The 14,370-nt window shown below is 42.4% G+C and overlaps 1 protein-coding gene across 1 annotated transcript in view; it reads left to right on the plus strand.

Moving 5' to 3' along the window:
- Window positions 1-14,370, plus strand: part of GGPS1 (geranylgeranyl diphosphate synthase 1) — a 60,659-nt gene that overhangs the window by 24,717 nt on the left and 21,572 nt on the right. Inside the window, exons 4-5 of the mRNA XM_075748716.1 lie at window positions 4,102-4,231; window positions 6,111-6,195. Coding sequence (XP_075604831.1) covers window positions 4,102-4,231; window positions 6,111-6,195 — 215 coding nt within the window. The remainder of the gene's footprint in view (window positions 1-4,101; window positions 4,232-6,110; window positions 6,196-14,370) is intronic.

Consider the following 14,370-nt stretch of genomic DNA (forward strand, 5'->3'; position numbering starts at 1 on the left):
TTTTGGGGGGTGTGATGGGGTGTACAGGTCAAAGTAAAGACCAAATGAAGGAATTGTCATTGCTATTCCCAGAAATGTAAAAACTGTGCTATAAATCTAATCTCATATTTTACACCAACCAAAATGAATGTTCAACAAATTCTGAAGTTAAATCCTTTTTCACTTAGGTGCTTATGAAATGCAGAAGTTGCAATTCTAGATAATGATATGTAAATGTTAAATTGGTCTAGTTATTTTATTGGCATTGGGACTGTCCTGTTTCTTGTCAAGTACATTGGATGAACTGTAGCTATTTGTTGATTACAGTGCTAAAACATGAAAAAAGAAACGCAAAGAAATAGCATAAACAGTAAGTTATGCTGTTTTCATTATCATTTTAGAAATACTAAGTACATAAATTCAACAACATGCATGTAGATACTGAGAACGGCTGAATTACCTATCAAACATGCTGCTGGAGTCAGAAAGATAGTGAAAAGTATTTTCTTGTTTTCAACAACTTTCCTGTCAAAATGGAGCATGCTCTCAGGATTGTACTCGGGAACAGTGAATGAGTCAGAAAAGGAGAGCAAGACGGCTTACTGGCATTGTTTCTGCTGTCGTACTTGTACAACTGTCTATGTAGCTTCAGCATTGTTTAAAACTGGAACAGATCGTTCAAAGGGTGCCCTCTGCGGGATACGAATGGGCTGAGGAACCCAGAGGAGACAGTAACACCACCAAAGATGTGGAAAAAGGACTAAGGTATCTATTTTTTTTTTTCCAAAGACATTAGTTGACTTAAGAAAACACATTACCTTTGGCAAAGGACTCGAAGGTAAAGGCACAGAGTTCCTCACTAGAATGCTCCTTTTGGGAGCAGCTGCTTTATGCCAGACAGTAAAGAATGCTCTCAAAGCTTGCTCCTTGAAGATGCAAGCCATCAGTGCGCCAAAGAATTTACATATTATCCAAATTACTTTGAATGATATACTAGTGTTAATAAATACCTGTACTTGATTGCTGTAATCACTATCACAGAATCAAATAGTACTAATATGCTGCCTGTCAAGAGTGTATGGAATTATTTAATGTAATAGAAGTGACCTCAAAGATCCTCTAGTTCCAACCCCCCTGCCATGGGCAGGGATATCCTCCACTAGGCCAGGTGGCCCAAAGCCCCATCCAACCTGACCTTGAACACTGCCAGGGATGGGGCCTCTACAACCTCTCTGGGCAACCACTCTAAAGAATTTCTTTCTAACATCTAATCTAAATTGACCCTCCTTCAGCTTAAAGCCATTACCCCTTGTCCTGTCACTACACTCCCTGATAAACAGTCCCTCACCGTCTTTCCTGTAGGCCCCTTCAGGTATGGGAAAGCTGCAGTTAGATCTTCCCTGGAGCCACCTTTTCTCCAGGCTGAACAATCCCAACTCTCTCAGCCTGTCTTTGTAGGAGAGGTGCTCCAGCCCTCGGATCACTTTCATGGCCCTTCTCTGGACTCTCTCCAACAGCTCAATGTCTCTCCCGTACTGGGGCCCCAGAGCTGGATGCAGTACTCCAGGTGGGGTCTCACAAGAGCAGAGTAGAGGGGCAGAATCACCTCCCTCGACCTTCTGGTCACACTTCTTTAGATGGAGCCCAGGACACAGTTGGCTTTCTGGGCTGCAAGCACACACTGCTTCTCCTCGGGGCTGCTTTCAATCCATTCCTCGCCCAGCCTGTAGTTGTGCTTGGAATTGCACCGACCCACATGCAGGACCTTACACTTGGCTTTGTTGAACTTCATGTGGTTTGCATGGGCCCACCTCTCCAGCCTGTCAAGGTCCCTCTGGATGGCATCCCTTCCCTCCACACAGCTTGGTGTCGTTGGCAAACTTGCTGAAGGTGCACTCGATCCCACTGTCCATGTTGCTGACGAAGACGTTAAACAGTACCGGTCCTAGTACTGACCCCTGAGGAACGCTACTCGTCACTGTTCTCCACTTGGACATTGAGCTGTTGACCGCAACTCTTTGAGCGTGACCATCCAGCCAATTCCTCATCCACCGAATGGTCCATCCATTGAATCTATGCCTCTGCAACTTAAGAGTTGTTATGAGAGTTTGAGATATGAAGCACATCAGAGATGAACAAATGTGGACAATGTCAATTAGGATACTTTGGTTTTATAACCACAGAACTGTGCAAAAGCTATTAGATCTTGCCATACCTGTCTCTATGAAACTGAAGAGCTCTTACTAAATTTCCATTCCCCTGCAATTGATACTGAAAGAATCCAGTCAAGTGTTTCTGTTTTTGCTGTTAATCTACACGTGTTGGACAGTCTTTCTTTTTTTATAAGCTGTATTCTCCAATTGTTATGGCTCTTCTTTGGATCCTCTTCCTGTTAATTGATATTTTTCTTAAATAGTGGATATTGAAATAAATGCAGCAACAAATGTAGCAATGCCAAATACTGAGTGAGATAATACAACTTCCCTATTCTGTGTGCTCGCTGATGTAGAACCAAGGGGCACAGCAGCTTCCCTGGCCAGCGGCTGCACCAGGGGAACACGCTGCCACTCGCTGGGACGCCCACGTTCTCCTCAGTCGCTGTCTCCCAGGAGAGCACCCCAGCCTTTAAATCTGGCTTTACTACCTTTGTGCAACACCCAGCTTGCACTTAGGCAGAAGAAGGTGTATTGCTTGCTTTGAAATGTGCTAAGCAAGTTGGATTTCAGCGACAGCAGTTTAATCAAACAAACCAGTGGTTTGATCCCAAAGAGGCCCAGCCAGCGCAGCCTGGCAAGGTGAGGTCCTGCGAATCTGTGTTGCTCGATGCAGAATCCATTGCTTTCTTTTAATCAGCCACGTGGTGAATCAGTAATAGCAGTATCGTGCTCGGTATCAGACCGACAGTTGTACGGCTGTCTACCACACGCTGCTTCAAAACATTAACACGGCAGCCGTTTCCTGGGGGAGCTTCCCTGCCTCCTTACAAGCCCATCCGCGGCTACTCCCAGGCTGGCCGAGGCCCTCCGGCCGCGACGCCTGCGCACGGTGCGCGGACAGCGCCCGGCCCCGGCGCTCCGCACTGGGCAGACAAAACCCCCTCAGAGGCGGCCGGCAGCAGCCGGGACAACCCTCCCGCCCCGGAAGGCGAGCTCGCACTGCGCAGCCGCATCGCGCAGCCACTCTTCCCAGCCCCGCCCCGCCGCACGCCCTACTCACCCAATCAGGGCGCCCTCTTCTCGCCCCACGGCGTTTTGGGAGGTGTAGTCCAGGGGCGGCAAGTCCGCGCGGCGTGGCCGCCTCGATGAACTACATTACCCAGAAAGCTGTACGGCGGGGACGCCCCACGTCGATTGCCCGTGAAGACGATGACTGGAGCGCGGTCGAAGAAGGGGATAGGCCAATAACGACCAAGCTAGGGCGGCACTGGGGGCTTGGGGCCAATAGGAGTACGTCGATAGGCCAGACGGGGTGGGATGATAGCTGTCAGTCCGCGCAGCACGGAAGAGGGGGCTGGTGGGGCCGGCTGTGCCCGGAGCTGTTAGCGTCGGCGGTCAGTTCCCAGGCGCGGGTGTGAAGAGGGTGAGCCGGCCTGTGAGCCCGGCCGGGGCTGCTCCTCCCGCCCGGCGCCTTAGCTGCCCTCCGCCTGCGGCTGCTTCGCCCCCGGCCAAGAGGCGATGATTTACTTTAACGGCTGTACCTGCCGCGGGCGCTGCCCGCCCGAGCCGCGCGCAGCAACGGTCTCTCGCGGGGCATGGGCGGCTGCCTGGCCTCTCGCTGGCAGCGCCCTGACGGGGGCGGGGCGGGAGGGCCCGTCGCGATCCCTGTCGCGATCCCTGCCGCGATCCCCGCTGTGGAGGGCGCCGCTGGGAGGGCGGGTTGCGGTCTGTGGCTTGAAAGCACAGCCGAAGAAGGCTGCTCCGCAATGGGGGACGGTCCCGCAGCGGCGGTGGAAGTGCCGGGGGGGGCGTTGCGAGAGCATTTACCTGTGCCAAGCTGCAGGGAGTATGGGAGGGCAAACCTGAGCTTCGGGAGTGCAGCGTGCTGTGAAAAAAGAACGCAAGGTAGGGGGGTTGTGAAAGCGGTGGCTTGTGCGTGTTAAGGGTATTGCTTCTGTCTCTGCAGGTCTGCCGCTCGGACCTGGCTTTTCCCAGGATGAGTGCCTGGGCGCCCTCCGATGCGCTGGGTCGGAGAGTTGTGTGTGGCACAGAGTATGCAACTGTGCGCTATGTTGGCAGTGTTCCTCCTACAGCAGGTAAACATCGCGATAGTAAATAACTTTTACATTGAATGATTTTATTTTTTTTTTTAAGTTCTAATGCTTTTCTTAATTTAAAAGAAAAAAAGACTGATAGAATGTGACAATTTGCAAATAGGTTTTCCTCATTGTTCATGTGTAGATATGGCAGCTTCTAATCTAGATAAGTTGTTGGGTTTTTTAGAAGTCAGAGTTATCAAAGGAGTGTGAGAAGTACTTTTGGTTGAAATTGGTTATGTTTTTTCTTACACCAGAAAGATCTTGGTGCCTTCCTTTTCCCATTAGTTTTTGTGGACAGTCTGTTCCCTGATCTCTGTGTACGGGCATAGTCTGGGAAGGAGACAGGCAGCAGCAGCAGATCGACAGACTAGGCGGTCCTTTGATAACATATTCAAATGCATGGCAACAAGTAAGACTCAGCCTAGCTTGCTGCAAAATCTGACCAGTCTGATTGTGAGAGCACTATGTGTCATCTTTGAAAAATTGTGGTGACAGGATGGAGAGATTACTGATGCTTGGAAGAAGACTAGCTTTGCTTACAGCTCTAGAAGAGGCAAGAAGGATGACCAGGGAACTGTAGACTTATCAGCCTCATTTCGGTTCCTGGAAAGATCATGTAGCATGTTCTCTTAGAGTCCATTTCCAAGCCCATGAAGGACAAGATGGTAGTTGGGAATACTTGATACTTGCCAAGAAGAACAAGCAAAGCTAATTACCTTCTATGATGATATGACTGGAATGCGGACAAAGGGAGAATACGGGATGTAGTATTTCTTGATTTTAATACTGTCTCTATAAGGAGTCTTATTTGGTCGCAGGAGAATATAAGCCAGATGACTGAACTGTTAAGTGGGTTGAAAGTCCGCAGGTCTGTCAAGTGGAAAAGTGGTAACCAAAGACTTGATATCTGGTAATGTGTGAGCACTACAGAAATAAATGCTGAGGTGTCTATTATTTAGCATATTCATCAGTGTCTCAGATAATGAGCAGTGTTCACCATCAACAGGCTGATATGACAAAAGGTAGAATTGCAATGCAGAGCAAGCTTTATGAACTTCAAGTCTGGGTCTAAGAGATTCAAGAAGAAGGATAAATTTCCACATGTAGTGTGAAATAAACCCATGTACCAGTACAGATGAGGAAGCACTAGCAACCCACAGGCTTTATTGTAAAGGACTTGGGAGTTAAGGTGAATACTGTCACCAATATGAGGCAACAGTGAGCTCTTGTCACAAGCAAGATATATGTTGTACTGGGTTACATTAAAATGATGAACAAAGGGAGCTGTTTTCCCCCTCTGGGGGCAGAGGTTCTTGATAAGGTTGCACTTGGAATAATGTGTCTGGTTTGGGGCCATGCCAATTCAAGATGGCTGTGGATAAACTGGAGAGGATCCAGTCGAGGGCTGTCAGGGTGGCCAAGGGCATAGACCATGTACACGTGTTGTGAAGACAGATTGAGGGATCTGGGCTTGGTTAGTGTGGTGAAGAGAAGATTAAAGGGCATCTAATAGCTGCCTACAGCTGCTTGAAAGACTGTTACATAGATGACTGAGCCAAATTCTTACTCGTATTAGATTTATATAATAAGGGACAATGGCCACAAATTGTGGCTGGAAAGGTTCAGATTGGACAGCAGGAAAATATCAATAGAAGTAATGCAGCACTGGAATAGGCTGCACTAATAAATTGGAATTTCTCTCTCCTTGGAGATTTTCTAGGTGAAGACTTACCTAGCTGACCTGTTTTAGTGCTGATGATAATCTCCTGCTTTGAGAGAGAAGGTTAGAATAGATGAACTTCAGAGGTTCCTTCCAACCATGATTTCTTTGGCTACGATGCCATAAATTTGAAAATGTACCTACTATATTTTTCAGGAATTTGGCTTGGTGTTGAATGGGATGATCCTCAGAGAGGAAAGCATGATGGTACCTATGAAGGAACACAGTATTTTAAGTGCAGGTGAGTTGATTCACAGTGTTAGCATGTCATGTGTATTGACAAGATGATTATGGGAAAATGCCCTTTTGCAATTTTTAGGGCAAACCCTTTTGTTATCAGTTGGCTGATACTAAAAAGATAATAAATCTGAATGCTGTGACTAGCTATGCCATAAAGGCTGTTGTGTTGTTATTAATCCAGTTAGAGGTATTACAATATGGTAAGTACTTAGAAAGTACAAGTCGTGTTTTAAGAAATATGTAATAAAATGTGATTTTTGGATGTTATTAATATTCCTTTTAGTACGTTCAGACCTTCTGCTTTAGTAAGGAAATCAGTATGTCCTACTTATCTTCCTTAGGTAATCCTGAACTGAAGTATTGGTTCGTATTAAGTGTCTCAAACATAGTTTAGATTTGGACTTAAGATGACTTGCATGCATCTTAAGGGAAAATACCAAGTTCCTGATAATGATTTGGATTATAGTTGTATCACTGAGGAATTGTTAAATATGTTTGCTTGCATTTAATACATGCAAAACACAGTGTAGCTCTGTGGGGTTTTTAAGTATATCCATCTATTACATTTAAGTTTAAAGACTCGAGCACTTAATGTGTTTGAAATTGGGGAGTACAGGACTCTAGGGTTGATGCTAACAGCAGCAAGCTGTTGATTTCCATGTCAGAGGACACTGCAGCAGCTAAAAGTTTGTGAGGTTAAAAAAATAACTGGACAAATTAATAGAAGAAAAGCCGTCAGTGGCCCTTAAATACTAAGGGCTGCTAGCTCAGTAAGTGCCTGAGCATTGAAGTGGTGAAGGATGAGAGAATATCCTGTGGGTATATCCTTAAAGTACTTGCCCTGTTGTTGTATTTTTCCCAACTGTTTTCTATTGGCTGCTTTTGGAGAAAGGATGTGGTGTTACATGGATGTTTTGACCGCTGGATCACAGCCAGTTTTACGTTAATGAGATGAAGTGGAGAGATTTCTAGGTCTTTATCCACCTCCTATTTTCCAAGGCTGGTAGTAACTGTAAAAGGCTGGTTTGATTGCAGTTTGTTCCTAACTGTTCGAGTGCACGTTCAAGTGAAATGAATCTAATATAAATCAAATCCTTTGACAGTGAGCACTCAGAATTAATAGAAGGCTTTTGAAAATATGAAAGAAAGTGAGAAACCAAGAAAATAAATTAAAAGTTGTCTGTGGTCTTCCTTTTGGATGTGTTTTTGCTTTGGTTTGTTGGAAAGTGTAAGACTTTTCTCTGAAATTAATTCCTCATGTTAATTATCCTGAAAATGTTAAAGCCATCGGTGAGAGGACAAGCAAATCATCTTTCATTTACATGCAAGTTGAAAAAAAGTTGTAAGAATAGCTAGATGAAGTCAGTGCAAAGATTTGTCTTGCTTAGTTTCCTGCCTCTGACATTGGGTAATAGCAGATGACTGGAAAAGTGTGAAAGAACAAGAAAAGTACATAGTGACAGTTTTCCAGAGTCTCACTAGCTTTGACTAGTCATCGTTCAAAGATTTTTGCAGAGGCAGAGGTGGTGTATTTGTACAAGCATTTTGTTTTATTCTCAATGGATGATTCAAGAGAGAAAATTTGTTATGACAATTTCCTCCAAAAGAAAAATCAAAAGCATGTGGTAACAGTGCATGATTTTGCTAACCTTTGAGCAGGTGTTTTCAGCTTGTGAAAATTGTGATCATTTCCATTTTTATGAATAGATGGGTCTTGTTACTTTCTCCTATGTGAATATAGGAATATGATATGGAAGGGACTTAGAACTGTTGCTGTAAAGTGTCACGTAGGAAAAAAGAAAATTAAAATTATTATTTCTCTTTTGTGGGGAAAGTAGGTCTAGTTTTGAGTCTGCCAAAAGGTCTTCTGGAGACAGGTGGAATTCCCTGAGATAGCAAAGGAGGCTGCTGTATTTGTATCGAGACTTGACAGCAGTTCAGGGCTTGTTAAAGAATAAACTTTGTTATCAGTTAAGATCTAAGTTGTTCTCAAGCCAGCAAGTAGAGCTGTTTGGTCTCACACTGAATCAGCAGAAGAATTTATCTATTAAATAATTCAAAACTAAAAAGTAGCTATTTTGAAATCCTTTCTGGGAATACTATCTCTTACCTGTAGCCAAACAGGCATAAACAGGGAAGGGGTAGATCATGTTCAGTAGTCCAAATCAGAATTCTTAGTCTGTATCTTCTTAACTTCTACATTTGTGGAAGATGGAAGCCCTGGACACCTCATTGTCAGAAAATGAAATGATAAAACAAAATCTGTTCTTCAGAAAAATAAATAATTAAACCCCACCACCACCTGTGAGGACTGGATATTTTTTTCCTTGTATTTAATAATAAAGCAAGGCTTAAGGAGAATAAGGACACTCCTAATGGAAGAAAAACATTCAACATTGCTGGATTTTTCTTGGCTAGAGAATTGGAAATTATAGCCTTGGAGCAACCATCTCCTTTGAACGAATGGAGGAGGAGCAGGGGGGTTGGAACTAGATGATCTTTAAGGTGTCTTCCAACCCAACCCATTCTATGAATGTATTAGCAGAAATTGCTTCTTAAATGCTTTGAATTTGATTGAAGCAGTTTCTAAGTTGAAGCTAGTTATATTCTGCTGTAGGAGAAATAATAAAGGTAATTGACCATTCCGAATCTCTCTGGACAGAAGAAGCAATTGAACATGTTGTAGATGTTTTTCAGAACTTCAGTGCTTTATACATGTGTATAGACTGTTGCTTTTCTAGCAACCATTAGTGCGCTCCCAGGAGATGAGATAGATCATTTAGTGATCTCAATTCTTGTTGTAAGATTCATCTTCTTGAGTGAAGCTGCATATACCTATAACAAATTTAAATGTAGTGATCTTTAAACATGTTGTTCTTACAATGCCTGGTCTTTGTACTCTGCTTTGTTCCAATCAGAGAAAGTCCTTCTGGAATGTGAGAACAAATAATAGTTCTAGCAGTCAACCATGACTCACAGACACAACTTTCTGTGTGCAAACAGGTTCGTAGTTCATGTACCAATTGTGAAGATGTAGGCAAACTTAAGTAAAAATTATTACCTTATTTTATCAAAAAGATGCTAAAAACCCAAAATCTCACAACCTAAAATGTTGTCTCTTTACTGCAACTGTTAAGGGGGAGGGGGATTATGTTTCCTTATATAATATGTATACATACATAAAAATAAATAAAATTTCTCTATATTTTTTCACTCAAACCTTATCAATAGTATCTTTTGTTTATAAGCCTACTTTGCTCACTCCCTGAATTCTGATAAGCAGAAGTAGCTGATGGAGTAGATTGTACTGTAAACAAATGCAATGAAAGGATATTTTAAAATTCTTTTTAAGGTAATTTTGAAAAGAATGCTTTTAAAAAAATAAATCTTTCACAGAGTGACATTTCAAAATGAGATCATAAGAGGAAAATAAAACTGAATTTGAGATTCTCAGTACTAGAGGATGTTCTTCATAGTACATAATTTCATAAATCAGTAGGTCTGCTTACAGCTATATGTGGTCTTTGTATTAAGTTTTCTGGAAGTATGACCTAAACTTTTATGTTTCGTGGCAGTATGTTTACCTGGGTCATATATTATTTGGTACTAATTAGAGTTCTTAAGAATATGAGAAGCAAAGAACAAAACAGCCGTACTTCCAAATATGCTGACATCATGAGCATGTTCATCAAATCTTGATTAGCTGGAAATGCCAATGCATACCCTAGGTGCATTTTTGTGGTTTTTTTTTTTTCCCCTGATAATAAAGTCTTGTTTCCTAATAACTGAGGAAGCTATTATTTTAGCCGTCAGTTGCAGTACTGCATCATGTAATTAAGATAAGCTGTGTTCTATAGTCCTTCAAGAGAAACGAGGAGTAATCAAGCCTTTGAATAGTGTTAAAATTTATATACAGCTTTTGAAAGATGAGTATGCATTCAAATAAGTTCTTGTCCCACAGTTAACGCATGTGCTGCTCTGGGAGACGTAGGTGACAAGCACACGCACCTCCCCTGGGTGTGCGAGTGCTTCAGCTGCACACACCTCCTCCTCTGGGAGATGTGGGTGCTCCTGCTTCTGTGTCCCTGCACTGCTTCCTGCAGCCTGTTAACGTGCGTGCTGGTAGAAAGCACCCCGGAGGGCACACATGCGCACTGAGATGTGGGATGTATGTGTTGTTCCCCATGATGTCTGTGCTCGCTGGGCAGAGACTTGCATCAGCTTCTGACCAGGAGGCAGCTCTGTCTGGCCTAGGCAGAGATGTGCTGCTGGCAGGGTCGTTTTTGATGGCATCAAACCAGGTTTTGCCTGCTGCTGTGGCACCCTCTTCTTTTTCCACACAGTTACAGATGTTCAGACTTCTTTTATGCTTCCTGTTAAGTGGAGTCCTTTCACTCCACCACCCCCACCACCACGCCCCCCCCCCCCAAAAAAAAAGTCTCTGGTTACTGTTTAATCTGGCAGAAGGGTCATCTTCCTTCTTAGCCCTCCTCTCAGTCAGTTTTGGGTATTCCATTCACACGTAGCATTTACACAGGCACTGCTATTTTAGCAGGTATTTTAATCCTTGCCATTTTGCTGGGGGATATGTGTGGATTCCCCAGCAGATGACATACTTCTCTGCTTAGTTCACAAGATGAGAATAACATTCTGCTGTATTACTCATTTAGAGTACTTAATTGAAAGGAACAAGTCCACTCCTGATAAATAATATGTTTTGTTCTTCAGAGATCACTTTCCAGAGGAAATCATGATATTTCAGCAGATACTAGAAGTATTGACCATACTAAATTGTAATCCATTTCCCCAGGTTGGACTTTCACAGCAAGCCAGGGAAACAGAGGGAAGTAGAGTAAAGCTTGGTTCTGTGATGTGTTCAGCCTGGCAGAATTGCAACTGCTTTTCGGATGTTTGTGGCCTTTTTTCCCCCTTTGTGTATTAAGTTTTCTTCTTGTGGGAACTTTGACTTTTATGTATTGTGTAGTCCTGAAATGGCAAGTTATCCTGGTAAAGGCATTACATGTTTTCAGTTTTTCCCTTTTCAGTGAGTTTTATAAGTTGCAGATGAACATGTTTTTAAATTTACAGACAGAATTTGTAACCAATCAGATGTTGTTGTTTGCATGAAATTTATGGTCCTGCCCCCCAAAAAATCTGTTTATATTAAATTAGACTATCTCTCCTTCAAGAATGACAGATTCATCTCCAGCAATATCTACTTGGAGCACAAACAAACTCTTCAAATACAGAAATATCATTTTAGTGTCTATGAAGAAAAAGTGATTGCCATTTAGCAAGAGGAGAATGCGTTCCCAAGATTCCTTTCAGCCTCAGAAGGTCTCAGTTAGGAACTTTTGATTGTTTCACTCTGTGTCACTGTACACGTCAGAGACTTTTGCTCTCTGCTGTCATTAGAACAGTGTTGAAACAAAACCATTGTCCCTAACCACTATTCAAATGTGTCCTGTGCACCAGCAGAACCTTAAGATGGCATCTGGAACTGCAGATGTCTGTCTGTCCTTGTTTTGTGAAAGCTCAGACTCAGCCTTCATGTCTGTTTGACTAAGATAAACTTGCAAGAACTTCAAGTACTTGCTGATGTTTGCAAAGCTGCTGCAGTGCAGTCAGGAATTCAATACACCATAGCAGATTTGTGTTAGGTGTCACTTTAAGCCTTGTTAGCTGCCACAGCCTGTTCTAAAACTTAAAAGGTTTTCTTTACTGCATTGTGTAGATTCTTCTAAAAGAAGTCTGGTCTGTTGAGCACCTTCACCTTAAAGAAAAAGATCTGTTCAGGGCCTATCTAGAAAAGCTGTATGTAGATTCAACTGGCTATAATTTATGATACCTTAGAGCTTTGTCATGTGTGCACCCCCATCATGATGATAATTGCCTTGAAGTAATCATTGCAAACAGCAGATACAGGGCAAAGATGCTCTTCCATCTACCTTTACTATCCAGGCTGATAAAACTGAGGTCTCTCCTTGGCTCAGAAGCTTGCTTCCACTGTCAGACAGCTCAAGTGTGTAACTGTTGGCAGAACACAGTTTAGGTACTACTGCGTTATACCTCGGGTATTGATAAGTGTGTGCGTGTGTGACATTTCTCTAGTAGGTGAAGAGCCACTGTGTACCTGTAATGATGAGCGGTGCCACCGCTTTGTTTTACATTAGCAAAGAAGAATGATGCCAAATTTCCTCTTTGTTCAGGGAAATGGTTAACCAGTGGAAGTTGTTAGCTAATCTAAATTTTAATGAATACCTTCCAAGGGCCCTGGGCATGCTAGCAGATGGGTTGTATTGCTTCAAGCTACTGAATCATGAACAGAAAGCATCCTACAAGCTGACTTCTGAGATTGGGGTCAACCTCTCTATTTTAAAAGTCAGTGAGAAGTGTCACTATTAACCAGAGCCAGCTGGTTGTCAGAGCCCCACTTGGACATATTACAGATTCTCTGCTTAAGGAAATTGGGGCATATCTTCTACCACTTCTTTTGCATGGTGCACTGTCCTGACCGCAAGACCTTTTACATGCATGAGAGCAAAATCCTTGTTCTCAGACTTCTGAATGCTCAGCTTAAGTCAGGTTGATCAGTAGTCTGCAGGTCCTTTCCATCTCATGATATGCATGCTGGATGACTCTCTGGATTAGGATTTATCTGTTTAGGAGACTGATTGCTAAGAGGTTTGCTTTTTCATGAGTCCAAGTGCTGTACATTAGTTGTTTGATATGTACATATGGCTTGTACAGTTCATATTCCCTAGTGTGAAAGTTAATACAGGCAGGGTATTTTTGGGAAAATGAGTTACAGGAAGTGACCTCTCTCCTTGAACATATAATCATTTTGCCTGAAAATAGGTTCCTATTGCAAAGTCTCCTTTTCTGTCCTTCTGTGACAGTTCTTGAAAAAGTAGATCAAATTAATAGAATGGAACTCAAAAAGAAATTTAGACTGTGGAATAGGTTTGAGCATACATTAGATAAGATAGCATTCATAGTGCTTGGAAGTGATAGGAACAGGAGAAAGAAACACTATGATCTTGCTTTGATCAGAACAAAATATAGGAGGGGCTTGAGAGAGAAGTGCACCATACTTTTCCTGTCACTTCAAATGAAGGGGCAAGGTAGCTAGTCTCCTTTGCATTTTTTCCTGGGGATAGAACTAGCTCCCGCAAAGACAACAAGGAAGGAGATGCCAATAGAATAGTGACCTGAGAGGACAGAAAAAATGGCTTGGCTACACAAAGGATAAATGGCATAACAGGAGGGATGCAGATGTGGGGGTCTAGATTAGGTCTGGTTGGAGGGTTGGGGAGAGCAGAGGAAGAAAGGCAGAACTGTTGAGTGCAGAGGAATGGCAATGACAAAATGGGGAGAATTGAGGTGGTAGGAAAAAGGACAGCAGATGTCAGAATAAACATACAGCAGGACCTAAGGTGAATTACAGATAGACAAGAGTACAAGCTTTCTCTCCAGAGAGGCCCAAGTTGAATCCTGCACTATCTGCCATTTATGAAGCTGTTGACTTAATTAAATGCAAAAGTAGGAGTGATATACTTTGCAGGTAACAGATGTTATAGTTAAGATGGTAAAAATGTCATTTACTGTTTTAAGAAGTGGTGTTAAGAAAGAGTCACATAATTTTTTCATTTGAGGAAGTTTAACATTTAAACTAGCCAAATGTTTGAAAGCTATGAAGAACTTCAAAGGAAAGGAAGAAAAGACTTAAGACAAAAGTTCCTGGATTAAAAATGTTCAGAATTTAAAACGCTTATCAAACATGAAAGTATACACTGGGTTTACATTCTCTAAGAATATGCCTTTCTGCTTGTTTTATAATCATTGCAGTGCGATGATTATAAACTTAGTCACTACAAAACTAAACTGAAAATATTTTAAAAGTAAATAATACCTAGTTTCTACCCAGATCCTTCTTTAGGATACGAGAGTACTTAAATAAGTATTAGAAATGTTAATGAATGAATATGTGAATGAATAAAAATGTGAATATATGGTGCCCAGGCTATTCCATCTATTAGTAATAGGTCCATAGGATTCAGGGTCTCTAATTGCTGTTTTTCAGAGAGAATTTTGAACTCTGTAGAGTTGGTGGTTTATATTATGGTTTTCTAATTAGCCACTTGATGTTTACATGCTGTTTTGAAAAGAGGAGTTT

This window comes from Balearica regulorum, chromosome 3 (assembly GCF_011004875.1).
Source record: "Balearica regulorum gibbericeps isolate bBalReg1 chromosome 3, bBalReg1.pri, whole genome shotgun sequence".
In the NCBI taxonomy this organism is placed as follows: Eukaryota; Metazoa; Chordata; class Aves; order Gruiformes; family Gruidae; genus Balearica; species Balearica regulorum.